This window comes from Melitaea cinxia, chromosome 12, assembly GCF_905220565.1.
Source record: "Melitaea cinxia chromosome 12, ilMelCinx1.1, whole genome shotgun sequence".
Classification (NCBI taxonomy): Eukaryota; Metazoa; Arthropoda; class Insecta; order Lepidoptera; family Nymphalidae; genus Melitaea; species Melitaea cinxia.
The window spans coordinates 12,241,873-12,257,617 of NC_059405.1; the positions used below are offsets into that span (position 1 = coordinate 12,241,873).

General features: G+C 32.6%; 1 protein-coding gene across 1 annotated transcript; it reads right to left on the reverse strand.

The window, feature by feature from the left end:
* Window positions 1-3,613: 3,613 nt before the first annotated feature.
* Window positions 3,614-15,526, reverse strand: LOC123658253. Its single transcript, XM_045593692.1, has 7 exons — window positions 15,515-15,526; window positions 13,722-13,995; window positions 8,902-9,059; window positions 8,619-8,714; window positions 4,813-4,971; window positions 4,045-4,218; window positions 3,614-3,796 (listed from the first exon to the last, which is right to left on the reverse strand). Exons 1-7 carry the CDS (start codon window positions 15,524-15,526, stop codon window positions 3,614-3,616), a joined length of 1,056 nt encoding a protein of 351 aa, XP_045449648.1.
* Between the last annotated feature and the right edge of the window lie 219 nt (window positions 15,527-15,745).

Here is a 15,745-nt window from a genome sequence, read left to right on the forward strand (position 1 = left end):
AAACTGGTAATTCCGAAAAGATTCACTAAAGAATATTTAGATTTTAAGACCAGCGCAAAAGTCAAAGATTGTTTACCTGACACCGATGCTGAAGACGATTGTTAAAGTAATTATTTTCAGTATATAGAAGCCAAAGAAAGTACTGATTATTTTTAAAGGTTTGTAGGGTTTATTATAACAAAAACTATTTTTTATTTATTTTTATATATTATGACAGAAACTGTTGATTGTTAATGTTTTATGGATAAATACGTAATAATGATTGTTTTAATTTAGATTAATGCAAGAAGGTACATCATGTTTTGTTTAGGTCTAATTGTATTTTTTTTTTGCAAATATTAAATTAAACTGATTTGTATTCTTAAATTCAATTGGTCAAATTGTGGTTTAAAAAACGAAACAATATGTTAATAATTGTGTTTGCTCGCAAACGAAAAAAAACCGACTTTCAATTACATCGACAAGTAATACAACGTAGATCGACGAAAAAATAGTCAAGCAACTACGCGTTATCAAAGATTACTGAAAAAGTAGTTATCAGATCTCAATAAAATTTATATGTGACCACATGATAAACATCAGCTTTCGATTAAATTAAAAATTATCAAAATCGGTACACCCAGTAAAAAGTTATTGCGGATTTTTGAGAGTTTCCCTTGATTTATCTAAGATCCCATCATCAGATCCAGGTTTCCTTATTATGGTACCAAACTAGGGATATCCCCTTTCCAACAAAAAAAGAATTATCAAAATCGGTACATCCAGTAGAAAGTTATGCGGTATAATACAACGTAGGTCGACGAAAAAAGCGTCAAGTAAAAACGCATTATTAGATATAACTCAAAAAGTAGTTGTTAGATCTCAAATAAATTTAAATGGGACCAATTGGCACACACCACCTTTCGATTAAAACAAAATTTGTCGAAATCGCTCTACCCGGTCAAAAGTTCTGATGTAACATACATTTAAAAAAATACAGTCGAATTGAGAACCTCCTCCTTTTTTGGAAGTCGGTTAAAAAAAACTTTTTGATTTTTTTAAATAAATATATCAAAAATACATTTATTTCTAGTATATACGTTTTATTTCTTTGACTCTTACTGTAGGCTGTTTAGCAACCTCAGTTCAATTGATTTACCTTTACTACAATTAGATTTTTCGGATTATGCAAAAAAATGCTAGTTACTACATACTGATTACAAAATATCAAACATTGTTCATTATTATGAGGTTTTTATATGTGATGTTACATAAAGTAATGATGGTTACCAACTTATTGCTTTCCAAAAAAAAGTGCGATTTTCGTCGTTCCATACGTTTACTTACTTCAGTTACTACGTTTTAATGGATTGTAAAATATATTGTCAAATGTCGTAACCCACATAATATTATTTTAAATAAACTTTAGGTTAAATCCATTTAAGATAAGCTATTTAGCAAAAAATAATAAATATAGTGTCAAAAAATGGCAACTCTAGGTCCATAAATACGCAAGTTATGATTAAAATTAAAAAAAATAAAAAGTTTTTCGGCTCTGGTGAACAATTGTACTTTTGTGGGTTACTACCTGTTCGCTTTCTAGCGTCGATATTAAAAAAAATATATAACTTTTTTAAGAATATAGCCTTTTTATTGTTAGTTTTTTTTTTGTAATGATTTCAATGGCTACTAATTTATATATTTCAAAAATTTGTTGGATAAGATAAGTGAATTGAAACTGGCGAGGTAGGAGGTCAAGCCCAAAGATTTTTATAGATATATCTAAACTTTAAGTAAACTTAACACCTACAAGACTCCTGGGGACAGCTTGCTACTACTAACTTATTAAATAAATATGTCGGCCTACTTTTGATCGGAGCCGTTTCAGAAGCCTTGTTATACTACATGCGATTTTAGACTTAAAGACTTTGACATAAAGACTTGTAGCGAAAAATAATAAAATCCACGATGTTTTTTTTTATTATTTTCAGTTCGAGCTCTAATTCTTTAGGCGACAAGTCACCAATGCAAATATGTATAGTCTTGTGAATGGCTTGTGTAAAGATGTGAAATTGGTTCCAGTCTCGACTCATGGGAACTTAATACTAGGAGCGTGGTCCTTTCAAACAGCTTTAGCTTCAAAATTCTTTCCATTTCTATCAGCTAAACCTAAATTCTTCTAAGACAAATATACAATTTCTTTTAGGAAGAAAATATGTGTAATATATATTTTAAATACCCATCAAAGGTACTCATGTATGAAAATAAGTTAAATATAATATAATAAGTTTCTAATTAGAAAATTGTAGTTGTTGCCTATTTTATCACCTTTCAGTATGTAGTGATATAATTTGTAGCTAATTTTTAAATATAGGCGTATAAATAAGTGAAAGTTAGGGAGATTTTTTAAGGCTGAGTGTTTGATATTTGTTTAATATGTTATTGTATGTTGTAGTGGATGTTTTATTCAGTATACTCAAGTTAATTTATTTTTCGAAAAACTTTTTGGTACTATTATTGTATTAATTTTCAATTATTGAATGTTTACGACACATTGTTACATATACAGTTTTATTGTAATACGATATATAATGTTGATTTTAAGGAGTATTGCTTAAACTTGGGTTAAATAAAACGATTAAATCTTTACTCTATAATATATATATTATAACAAACACATCATCCATGCTTGCCTCGTTATTCAACTCAATGAAATAATGATTAATATATATAAAAACAGTGGCTCTGTCATTTATAATAATTAACTGCTTAGTTAAAGCTAGTTTCATCTCAAACCTTTGCACAGCAATACAAATAGTTAACAAAGTATCAAAATTAATTTAACGAAACTATATAATAACGTGCACGACCGCTATCGCAAGTACACAAAATATTGTCAATTATACTCGTAAGTTAGCCACTGACACATTAACTAAACAATTTACTAATACATTCACATCAATAGCTCCGTTAGAAGGAATGACGTTGTTGTATATTAATAATCTAATAATACCTTAGAAAATTGTTACTAATACAGAAGAACTGTCCTGAAATAAATAAGCTTAGAACCTTGACTAGGATATCAGACAATTTGGAAGGTTCAGCTGCCAGTAAAATAAATAAAATAAGAGTCACTATTTACAACGTAATTATAAAAGGAACTAAATCATTCTAGACCGAAATGGCAATGTAATGGCAAAAAAAAAACATTTTCTACAAACAGCCACATTGAACACCTGGTTTTCGAGATTCATTATATTTTATCAACGAATAAAGACGTACATATACGCACATAAGACAAGACCGTTTTGAGACAAAAGGACAAAATTATTACAAACGCAATAACATCTATAGATATATTCTACACTCACAATTAAATACTGATTTAAAATATAGAAAATCACACTATGATTGGTGGTATGTATGGGAAAGCTAGATACACCTGTTTCATAACGGTCTAATCTTATTAGTATTGACAAATGAACATTATTGTTTACATGAAACAAATTATGTCCAACATAAATAAACATTGATAACTAGTTAAGTAAATAGCCCAAAATTCAGGTGAAATGAGATGGTTTCTCGCTGAATGGTACGAAGTCAAATTCAGTTAACTAAACCGTTGATTCCAGCCTCAGTCGGCCTTGTTTGAGTCCATGTCATACATCATTTGGAAAACTTGCGCGAGGTATTCCAAGTAGTTAAGAGTGTCACGGTAAACTAGTAAAGCGTATGATAGCTTGTCAACGCTCTTCATGTCCGGGATTTCAGAATCCAGTAGCGGCATTATTTCTAAGTTGCGCGCTCGCATTATTTCCTGCAAAAAATGTGAAAAACATTAATTTAATTACATATTTTTCTCAATAAAACAAACTATAAAATTACATTATTTTTAGAACTCCCTTTTGAAATGTATGTAGTTTTAGTGTCAATACAATATTTTCTAACAAATCATGTAACTAATGCGACTAAATTAGTTACACTGTAAAACTATGCAAGAGATTTAACTTACTATAATATTTATATTAAAAATTGATTAGTCAGCATCAATTTTCTATTACTTACATCGAATAAACAAAGAACAGCTCGGACGTTGTGCATGCTCTCTGTTATGTTATGTTTCATGCTTGCGTCCGAAAAGATATCATCGTTAAGGCCTTCCTTCGTTATGGAGTACAGTCCTGCCACAACCATCTTGAGGCCTTTGAACATTGATGGTAGAAACTTATCTATATTTTTCTGTAAACAAAAAAGCTTATTAAATAGTTTGAAAGTATCAGCAGGAAACGCTCTAGGTCTAACGGTTTGTGTTTATTCAACCTCAGGGCCTTCGTACATCGCTATAAGTTACTTAAATTACTATCGACTGTGTGTGTTAAATGAGTAATAATTGTGGATGTCATAGTCTCATAAATCTATTTAATGTACATTATATGATATGTAAGTGTACTATTTTATTACCCAAAATTATTCAAATCGGTATCAATCCAAATTCGATGATTACATTTGTGATTAAACAGTCCACATTGCAAAACCATTGTGTTCTCACGTAAACGACAGTCGGCTGACAACAATGAGTGCCACCGACGATGTCGATTCTTTGAAATCGATTGAAAAACTTATACGGATGCACGTTTTTGGCATCAGCGAATTCGCCGCCCTTCGATTATAAAACAATCAGATCGATTTTGTTAAGTAACCGTCATTATCTTAACGAGACAAGCGTTTCAGATAACAACATTTCAACTTTCCTTATAAACCTTTTTTTAATGTTAGTTAAAGTTAATTGATTTTCAGACATGAGCGACACTTTAAACATTTAATGGCACTTACCATTAATTTATCCATATACTCGTTAGGCATGGCATGGTAGAGATTTTTTTCTTTTGGTAATCCTTCTTCAGGGAACCAGGTGAAATTCCTAAGCCAGTCGTCACTGCTCCAAACTGTCAGTAATTCGTCAAAACTAGGGTAACTGTGAAGTTTTAAGGCCTGTAACAACAGAATAAGTAACATATTATTCGTTATTAATTATGAAATAATTTTGTGGGACAGAAATTAATTTTTGATATAAAGGAAAAACAATGTTATTAATTGATATAAGTTAATTAATTTTTCTTATAATGATTTATCCACAGACGTTCTATACCAAAGTCTCTACAGTGAGTATGAATCAGCTTTGTCACGCTACGGGTCCCGTTGATTTCCTTGAAAGATAAAAATAGACGTACTAGTTAGTACGTAGCGTTGATTGACTGTCATGGAAAAAGAAGATTGAACGGAAGATGCGATGTATCACTGTTTCCTCTTTTGCAGGCAGTATAAATGAGTTCAGAATCGCGACTTTTGCAGTAGTCGTCTTGATGGCAGACGAAATGGCTGGTTGTTATTCTTCAAATTTTAAGAGGTAGGCTTCGTGTTTATTTATGTTTAATTAAAGATTTTTAACCTTGACGTGAAATTAGACTAGGATGCAAATGCTTATGATCTCAGTTGGACTTGTACGGTCACCTATAAATTTTATAGGTCAGTCAAGGTCGTGTGAAAGATGAGATCGAAACGCGAGGACCGGCCGTTTCTACTACCGACATGTCACGTAACGAAACCGTTGGACATTAAAATTTGACACTACGTCTAGAGCATACGTGACAATCAATTAGTTATTGAATTTTAAGCCTTAATATTTTCGCAGTATAGTTGCAAAAACGACATCAAATTAAACAATTGGAAGCAGATGGTAACATTTTGATAGAATGCACATAGAATGCCTGGCCATGCCAATAAAAGTCGATTTGGTTGAAATATTGTTACACAACAATGCCGATAATTAAAAGTTTCCAAATCTTGACTAACTTATCTGTGTTTCGATGCAATAAAAATTCAATTGAAAATTAAAAAATATTGACGATAAATTAAGTTTTATACAAATATACAAGAGGTGAAATAGGGAGATTGCAGTCACTAAGGTATTATCGCGTGAGATAAGCATCAATTTTATTACGATATTTATAATAACAATAACTATAACTTTGTACCAGAAATGTATTTTGAAAATACTATTTATAGCAATATTATCAATAAAACAGTTTTAGTTGGGATAAATATAAATATTTTGCGATTAAAAATGGGTACGAAGCGATAAGTATGCTTCTAAAATTAAGTTCTGACTGTAACAGAGTACCTTGTTTACCAGTGTAAATACATAAAAGTATATAAAAATGCAACAAAACGCAGGTGTTCGTCCGGTACGTCGCGAGCTATTTCCGAAATCGCTTCGTTATCCATTTATAAGCTATTTCTTATAATAAATTAAAAATATTTCAAGTAGCATAACTTTTTATTTTAAGTTGAAAACTAAATTTAAAAAAAATATTAATTTATATAATAAAAAATATACGCAATGAATGGAAATTTTTATTTTATCTTTTAGCACAATTATTTAGATTAAAATTGGAAAAATATGTAATTATAAGTTTTAATAAAGTAATGAGTAAATTTAAATTTTATTTTCACATTAGAAATTCGGCAAAGATTGCTAAAGTATATAAATACATAACTTGCATTCCCATAGTTAAGATACGGGGAACTTTGTAATTGCAACGTCTACATTTCGTCGTTTCGTGGGTGGGCACCTAGAAATTCGACGACATAGCATCCGGATATCTAGCTTAAAACATCGGAAGCTTATCAAATAAACATGCACCCACACATACACGACAAATATATTTACAGCACACGTTCTCACACGCATCCACCGCGGCAGACAGCCTGTCGCCCGTGTGAACAACGCTATGGCACTAAGTATGTATATATTGTATGTAATGTGATGTATAATTCAATGTTTATATAACATCAAGCAACGTGACGACACGATAAGCCTTGCAGATGGGCATGCTTCAAACCACATAAGGATCAGGTTAATGCATAAGACTTTTTTTAAAGTAAAGAATGTTAACATTTTTTGATGAATATCTAAGCAATTTCGGAGTCAAAATATGATGCGATAATTTGACACCGGTACGGTCCAAAAGTACGAGTGTTGTGGCACATTCACACGGTGGCCGGTGCGGAGTCACACAGTACCGGTAGGGTTCGTTGAATTTGTTATTGCGTTCTCGGTACAGCGCGGCCTGTTATTTATAAGGAATGGGTTGACGACAGATATGATAGCACGAGTATTTTGGATATTGTGTTTTAAGTGTCACATTCTTGAATCCTTATTTTGGGATTATCCCAAATTAATCATTATAATATTTGGCTTTGTCACATTTTTACAAGCATATTTAATAACTTAAATTGTAATAAAATTAATTTAAAAAATCCCATCACATCTGAATCGCGAAGTTAAAATTATAAAACTGTAAGAGCTAGTAAACGTCCTTGGAGCATTAACAATGGTAGTTCATCGAGCCCATGCTTTGTCTAAGCCGCAATAAATATAATACATTAGTAACAAATGACCGACATTAAGGGGAGAGACAGAAAAAATCATCGGGCAGGTGTGTCGCGCAATATTAATGCGCAATCAGTATTCGATACGTATGCGCACCGTCCTGTACTTCGTTCCGGCTACTGTGCGTCGATAATGTCATTTTACGACGAGGAGGCAGCAGTGAGCGGACAGGACGTCGCCGTCGTTACGACCGGCGAGCCTATTACAAATGCCACCATACCTCATACACCATCGCCACACGCCACTACTGGGTGAATTTATTCGGAGTCGACACGTTGTTCCATTTCCATTGAATGCTTTTCGCTCGATATACTTTATTACGATTATTTGAAAGCGAAATGTACTCATCAGTAGCTTGGTTTGAAATCGAACAAAATTAAGATGGTAGAAGGTCATCCATAAATGATTCGTGGCGCGACAACGACATCACATTATTGCTTGTTGATCGGGCCACCTTACTTCCGATTCGGAAATATTATATTCGAAGGATTAGAATGACAGATTGTCTTATAACTTTTCTAGTAACTCTGTTTTGTTTGGCACTTGAATGTAAATCTGGTCATTCGCGCTTCGGTGGGCGAAAGAATAATCGTTTACATAGATATATGATAATTAAAGTTTATTTTGTACTTTTCTACTGATAACAATTATCGTTATGTATTTAAATAGTAACAAAAATAGATGAATCTGTAAGGCTTCAGATAAAAGCAGTGCGAAAATATAATTAAAAAAGAGGAAGCAGCCGTGGCCGGACGTACAGAGGCGAAACCGGCGGCGCCCGCGTCGATGCAATCTCTTTTCCACGCCATCCGACGCGGTGAGAAAATGACGTTAAAAACGTGCACGCAAAGAATCGTTAATGGTTGAAATTTCTTGAGAATCTTTTTGAAACGAATGTATGTAACTGTTCGAGAACTTAGAACCCTATCAGGTGTCTCTACCACTACTGCCACTTTCATTCATAACTTGATAAAATCATGTTAAGCTCTAAAGGTATGCGCCGATGTCCTTAGTTTAAAATTTTATTGGTATTGGTCGATCGCAGCGCGCGTCCGTTCATTTAGAACGACGCGGCGGGCATAACGATGCGAGCGCGAATACTACGTTGCGATTGTCTCGTCGCTGCATTGGATTCATCAATGAAAGCGAAGCACGGTTGTTTTATATATTATAAAACGATACTTACAAATTTATCTTTGTACTTCGCAGTTGATTCATAAGCATTTTTCGCTTGTGATGATACGTCTTTTGCGAGCTTAGCCGTATATTTTACAGACTTGGACTGAAAATAAGAAAAATAAATGGATAAGAATTGCAGAAATGCATAAAATCATTTTTTTATTGATGTATTAATACAATTGTCACAACAATAAAAATTAAGAAACGAAATGAATATCAAGACCTTTAAAATAATCTAGCAATTATATTAACTTCTTTTGTCATGAAAGAAATTCCTTATTTAAACTTACGTTTGAATCATAATCACATGGGTTGCCCCACAGGCTATTTTCTTGAGACGACCTCCGTTGCCTTTCCATAGTTCGTCTGTGCGGTGCTGCTGAAGATTGCGGTGAGAGTCCGCCCACGAGTAGGAGCAAGCACACCGCTGCGCAGACGTTGACGTACCCTGGAAATATAAATCCAATTACTAAATGGAGAAATATTAGCTTCTTCGATATGTCTACAATATTTTTTGTCCTAAATAATTCAATGTAAGATTTCGTGTTACGTAGTTAACTTTTTAAGCTTATAAAATAAATTATGAACTTCTATAGAGTAGAAAAGATGTGAAGTGCTTAATGTCATTTTTAGGCAATATTTTACAACGCTGACGTAACGATCATAATGTTGACGATGCTGTCGCAGTAAGACATTTAATATTAACAATTTACTTTTTGATGCATCTCCTCAATGAAAATACTGAAGTCCGTTGTTCAGTATGCGGCACGCACGATGTTATCGATTATGGTAATCAATGAATATCCGATGAATAAATACAACGCGGCCCAGAGGTGGACAGCCTTTGCTAATTGTCCGGTGAACTTGTGTGAATCACTAATGCGGTACAATTTAACGGTGGCTGGCAACCGACCGGACATTCTTCCGATATCGCTAGTGTTTTACATCTCTATCCTCAATATTGCGTCTTATATCTGGATGGACGAGTTTTCTTTTAGGCACAAGTCAATTGCGTGTCGTCGCTTGCATTCAGTACAGATTAATGAATTTTTAATGTTTTGCCTGACAGATTATAATCTTTACAAGTTATCGACCTTAACATAAGTGCATCAATTAGATAATCGACACGCATTTCGTTGTTACTCACTGATGGCTCTCAGTGTTTTGACTCAATGTGTGAATCACGTGTGTTATGTCTCGCGGCCTATGACTAATGTCACAAATTTTTACACTATTTTCTACTGTCGTCGATTTTTCTACACACACACATATATATTTACATTGTTCAAACAAATTATATATTTGATTGTGCAATGTTTGTAAAAATTTAGAAAATGGGCAAAAAGTATAAAAGTTTTTAATTTTAATATCTTATACTAGTATAAGAAATACGTTATGTATATATTATGCATATATCATTTTAAACCATGCTTAACTGGGTTGTTGTCCGTGTAAAATTGTGTGCGTGCTTTTTTATTTTTATTTTTGCATCTTGTTAGCCTGTTTTGTGGCAATTTGTTATTTAGCCCACGGCGAATGCGGCGGTCAAATAAAAGAAAATTATAGTTATAGGGTACTTGCCGCTTATTATTTAACTAAGCCCTTTGAACGGACCCCGATTATCACGCCTCTCGTTCAGATCTGAGAGAGACCGCAAGATTTGCCATCACGCTCCCTAATTTAAAGCCATGAACATAAACACACCTCGATTGCAGCTATATACACGTCACGACTTAACTAGTCTTGATTTAGTTATAGATCCCATATTGGCATCTAATTAACACAATAACAACGTTGTTACTGTCGGAACACAAAAGGCGACCGCAAAGGCGGAGTCGGGTAATAACGATCATGTCAAAAGGAAGGTCCGACACACAACACGCGTTAAACACACGATCATAACATTTTATTAGTGCGCCGGTCAAAAGCAAGCAACCGCGAGACCGCGTCCGCCGTCAAAAGTTCAACAAGAAAAAAAACAACAGGTCAGCTCGTAAAAAGATGTAGAGTCACCGTGTGATACAGATACATGCCCATTAATACGCTTATTTTTTTGTTATAAAATTAAACAGTTTTTACCATACCTTGAATAACTTTACGTAAATGCGAGGCGTAAGTCGATTACTTTGCGACATTAATTAGCTAATGACGGTACAGAATGAAATTTTGAAACTGTAATTAGGTTCAAAAATGGTTTTGTATTGTCAATAAATAACAAACTTTCAATAGTCGTTCATTTAAGGATCTGTAATTACGAACTATAAAAAAACTATAAATGGACAAAGAGGAGACTCGATCGAATTCCTTAGCCCATTGAAGAGCTGACCGAGCGACCATAAAAACCGTAGATACCTACACGTAGGTAATACACAGGTTATAAGGGGGCATAAAAAAGTAGGGACCGCGTCGGAGGTCGGACCGACTACCCGAGAAACAAAGAATTCGTTTATTTTTTAACAGCTCGCTCGTACACAAAAGGAGGCAGCGCGGCACGAAAAACAACCCAAACGAGAGCACCTTGTTAACCTTTTTAAAAAGAAATCGCGCGTTCGCTAACTAGAATTTTGGCTCGAAAACCAAGAAAAGTTAGCACCGTTCGATTCGGTCGCGGTCGGCGCCACCACAATCATTATGTAAATTCTGGACATAAATGCGTCAAAATTTTGCAGTGAGCTCAGTCCTCGCGGGTTGTTACGAAATGATGTGCGTCAAATTATTGATGATTTTTGTATCTTTTGCATTGCCGTGATCGTTATCGTTCACGATCTCATTCAGGGATTCACGCTGCTCTCAAAATAACAAATTATACAAATATATTTTTAATATGAAGCACTAATCTTTTACATGTAAACGATGTTGGAGAATAAAAAAGGTTAATCATTTGTCCTTTACAAATGATTAACCTTTTTTTTTTGACACTTGATAAGGTTGTGAAATTTAACCATATAATAAGAATGATCACAACTACGCGTGTAGCGACGCTTGCTTCAACCGTAAGGCGGTGATATATACTTCATTAACTGAAAATCACTCTAAATGATAATAACGCCGAACCATCGGCGATTGACCTCGTGAAATTAACGAAACAAGCGCAAATTTTCTGCGAATTAAATTTAATGACATAACAACTGATATTACAAAATTTTTACTGATAACTTTTTAAACTGAAGATACATGAATTTTTTAGCTTCAAGGGATGTACTTATCTTTTTTTTTGCAAGAAAATAAAAATTGGTTACATGCCTTGAAGATGTATTGGATACCAGATTACAATTATGATCAGGTCTTGAACAGTACGTAATATAATTATATAATTCTTTTTATATATAATTTTCGGTATCTGATTTTTAATTACCTAAATGGATTTCGAGTTTAATAAAGTCATCTTTGAGTTTTTATACACTACATAAACTGACAATACTTACTTACACAAAAGATCGTCTACTCCTAAGGTAAGCAACATACATTTATATATATATTTATTTCAATTTACATAAAAAAACTCATATATATACTACAAATAAATAGGTATAGATCAAGATTCGGTTGGGTGTGGAAATCCAAACCACAATCCTCGGACAGCATAATAAAGGAATTATCTATACAAAGTATTAGGTAATGCAAAAGGTAAACATTTTAAGCCCCGTTTTAATTAATATCTACACTCTCAATTATTTTTAGTATTTTTATTTATAAACAAAGATAAATATTTACGTCTTACAACACGTATGTTTTAGATGCAATTGAAAGTTAATTTGAAAAACTAAAAACATTGCACATACATGGGACAAAAAGTACACGTAAGTAGGTTTAAATATATATTTTTTTATTTTATTTAATAGCGGATATAGAATGGGTTTTTTAAAAGAAACGGTCACGATACCGCCTTATTTAACCGACAAGTAAATTGCAATATTACTAATTTTTGCACCAAGTTTTGTTACGAAATGCATCAACTACACTTCCGGGAAAATCTCAGAACAATGTTGGTACTATGTTTTTTCCATCGTTAATGTGTTTGCGTTTTTCGCGCGAGTTAATTTATATATTATATTATTACAAACAATATTTTGATCAACAAATTACAATTAAATAAATTTTTAAAATAAATGTCAAAAACAGTTAATGGATATTTTTTCATGTAACTAGACACAATTATATACCATAAGATTAACATGTTTTTAATCTATATTAAATGTTAATTAGGATGAATTAAAAAAAATATAATTCATTTTTATAACAGCTTACATACTATAATTAATTATCACTCTTATAATACCTACTTGTAAGAAAACTTTTATATCCGTTTCAAGTTTCGCTAAGAAGAAAAAAAGCTTATAATGATCAATAGCGGAAGTAAATTATTATACATATATTTATCGGGTATTTGAAATCATCTAAACTTAAATACAATATACATATATTAGAATTGGAAAGATTAAAGATTATTATCAAAATTATGTACGTATATCGTTTCGTAAAATGTAGTTTCGTTGTCATCACAGAATATAAAGGTAACACGGTAAATCGAGATCTTGCATATGCGTATTTTAATAGTACGACATTTAAATCATTTCATGGCCCTATATAGAGAGGCGAGACCGATAGTACTAATTACGAAACTGCCCCCTCCGACGCGCGGACATAACTGTACGACTTTTAATGGTTAGAAACATTTAGATAGATATGTCATTGCAGTAACAGTACACTAGTATAATTGCATTTAGAATTTGCTTATTTAGTTCAGTTTGTTTTAATAATGTTGTACAAGACATAAATGGATTTAGGCATGACATATAAACTTCACAACGATATTGTAGCGACAATGAGTTGAATATTTGAAAAGGTGCGACAGGTTCACTTGGCCGGATATTTATATAATTATTTTTGTTATGCTTACTAATACTTTAATGTCGCTAAATAATAAATAGTACTATAGTACAGTGTCACTAAATATTAACTAGTACAAAGTGCCTCATCAATTGGTATTTGAATATCAATATGAGATATATATTTATTTTTGTTAATTTAGAATAGTATTTTTGGACGGTGTTAATTTTTATATTGAAGTACAAAATTTTAAATAGTATATTGTATTAAAAATGCTTACTGCTTCTTGCGGAACTCGCTCTGTATGAACGACATCTTCTCGCTATACCACTACCACAGTCACTATTTGATCTAGTTCGAGAACATTTTTTATAGCGTAATGGCCGGTGCATCGGCCGAGGATAGTCAGTCCTGCAACATGCCTCGGAACTGCAGGTAGATTCCGTTATCTCCATTTTGACTCTAATTATCACAGTTCCGACTTGTCTACACTTCGCAAAATGCGGGATCTTAGTATAATCCATAACAATCGATCGCAATTGACATTCCCAAAACTGATGTCACACGCGTCGTGTCGGGTGAGCGACTAAATGAATTGGTGTGACGGCGCGAAGATAAAGCCTAGTGTACTCCGAGCACGTGGTGTCATGCAGTGGGGCGACGAATAGCCGGCAGGCTACCCCGATGCGGTGCCGCGGCGGCCAATGGTGGAATGGAGGGCGGGACTCGAGCCCACCCATTTGCAAACACCTGTATACAGGGGTCAAATTCTGTCCACGTAGTCAAGGGTTGAGACTAAAAAATGTTCATATACCGAAAGTGGGAAATACGGATCTGAGGATGACGCTTACAACAAAATTCGCCCCCGCAAAATACACGATAAGTTTTTTTCTATTTTATAATATCTACATAATTTTTTTTTTCTATCGAATGAAAATTTCGTTATATACATTACTTGATAATAATAATACTAATGCTTAAAATATTTTTAATAACTAAAAAATAACAAACAAATAGCAAAAGAAAAAAATAAAAATAATAAACTTTTCATAAAATATTTATGTACCGAAACAGTTTTTAATATTAATGAGTTAATTTCATGTCTGAAATTCCTCTAGTTTTCATAGCATAAGAATTTATATATTTCATAGCATAGATATATTTGACTCATTTAATAAACTCGAAACGTGGTTAGTCACTGAAAATATCAGTTGACTCAAGCGAATACCTATGTCATAACAGAGTAGGAAGAGTAAAAGTAAATTAACTCCTATCAAAATTTAATCTAGTCCCGTTTTTGTGACCGATTAGAATACTGTATAAATATAAAAATCCGGGTGTTATTAATAATTCTTTTTAACAACACCCGGATTTTAACTAGGTACTACATGCAAATTTATTATGTAACTAATAAATTAGAATACTCAACTAAATAATAGGATTCCAATTACCAAGTTAATCCCTTTTAACTTATAAAACTGTATAACAAGTTATTACTCGAATTGTATGCTATATTTAGTTTATTGCACCTATTGTGTACCTATATCTATTCCGAAATTCATAGGTAGATACGACGTAGATCATAGGAAAAAAACTGATTATTTCTATTATTATTTAAAAGTTAGAAACTATCTGACGATCATTTTTCGATATTATGGAAAATCTTTTTATTTTATTAGAGCGTATTTAAAATATTTATATATTAAATAATATTGAATTACAACATGAAATTCTTGTGAAAAGCACGCTATGGGCGCTTACCTAATGCTACATAACATCACATACTGCAATCACATTAGGTACGCTTTAGACACTTTTCTGTTTGGCGCCAGATCAAATTTTGTTACTGTGATCGTTTCAGATTATTAAGTGTTAATTTTAATTTTTGTGATGTAGTAGCCTGTTATTTTAATTTAATATATCTTACTTTTTATAATTTAGCAACAAACACCAAACGCCTTCAATTTAAATTTTTACTATATAATCTTAAAACAATAATCTTAAAATTAAATCAAGAGTGAATTGGCATCTTCTAGGCAAGCGCGCACCATCTTAGGCTGCATCTTCACTTACCTTCACTGTCATCTTCACTTACCAAAATGGAACAAGATGAAGTAAGTAATATCTAATCATATAAGAAAATACGTTACCACATAATATTTCAATTAATGTAATGCCCTTGACAGGCGGAGTAAAGTGAAAAAACAAATAATGGAAATTATTATTGAAATATTCCATATTATTCACTTTTTCAATTAATATAATATTCCACTGTGACGTTAATACTTTTCAAATAACTTCCAA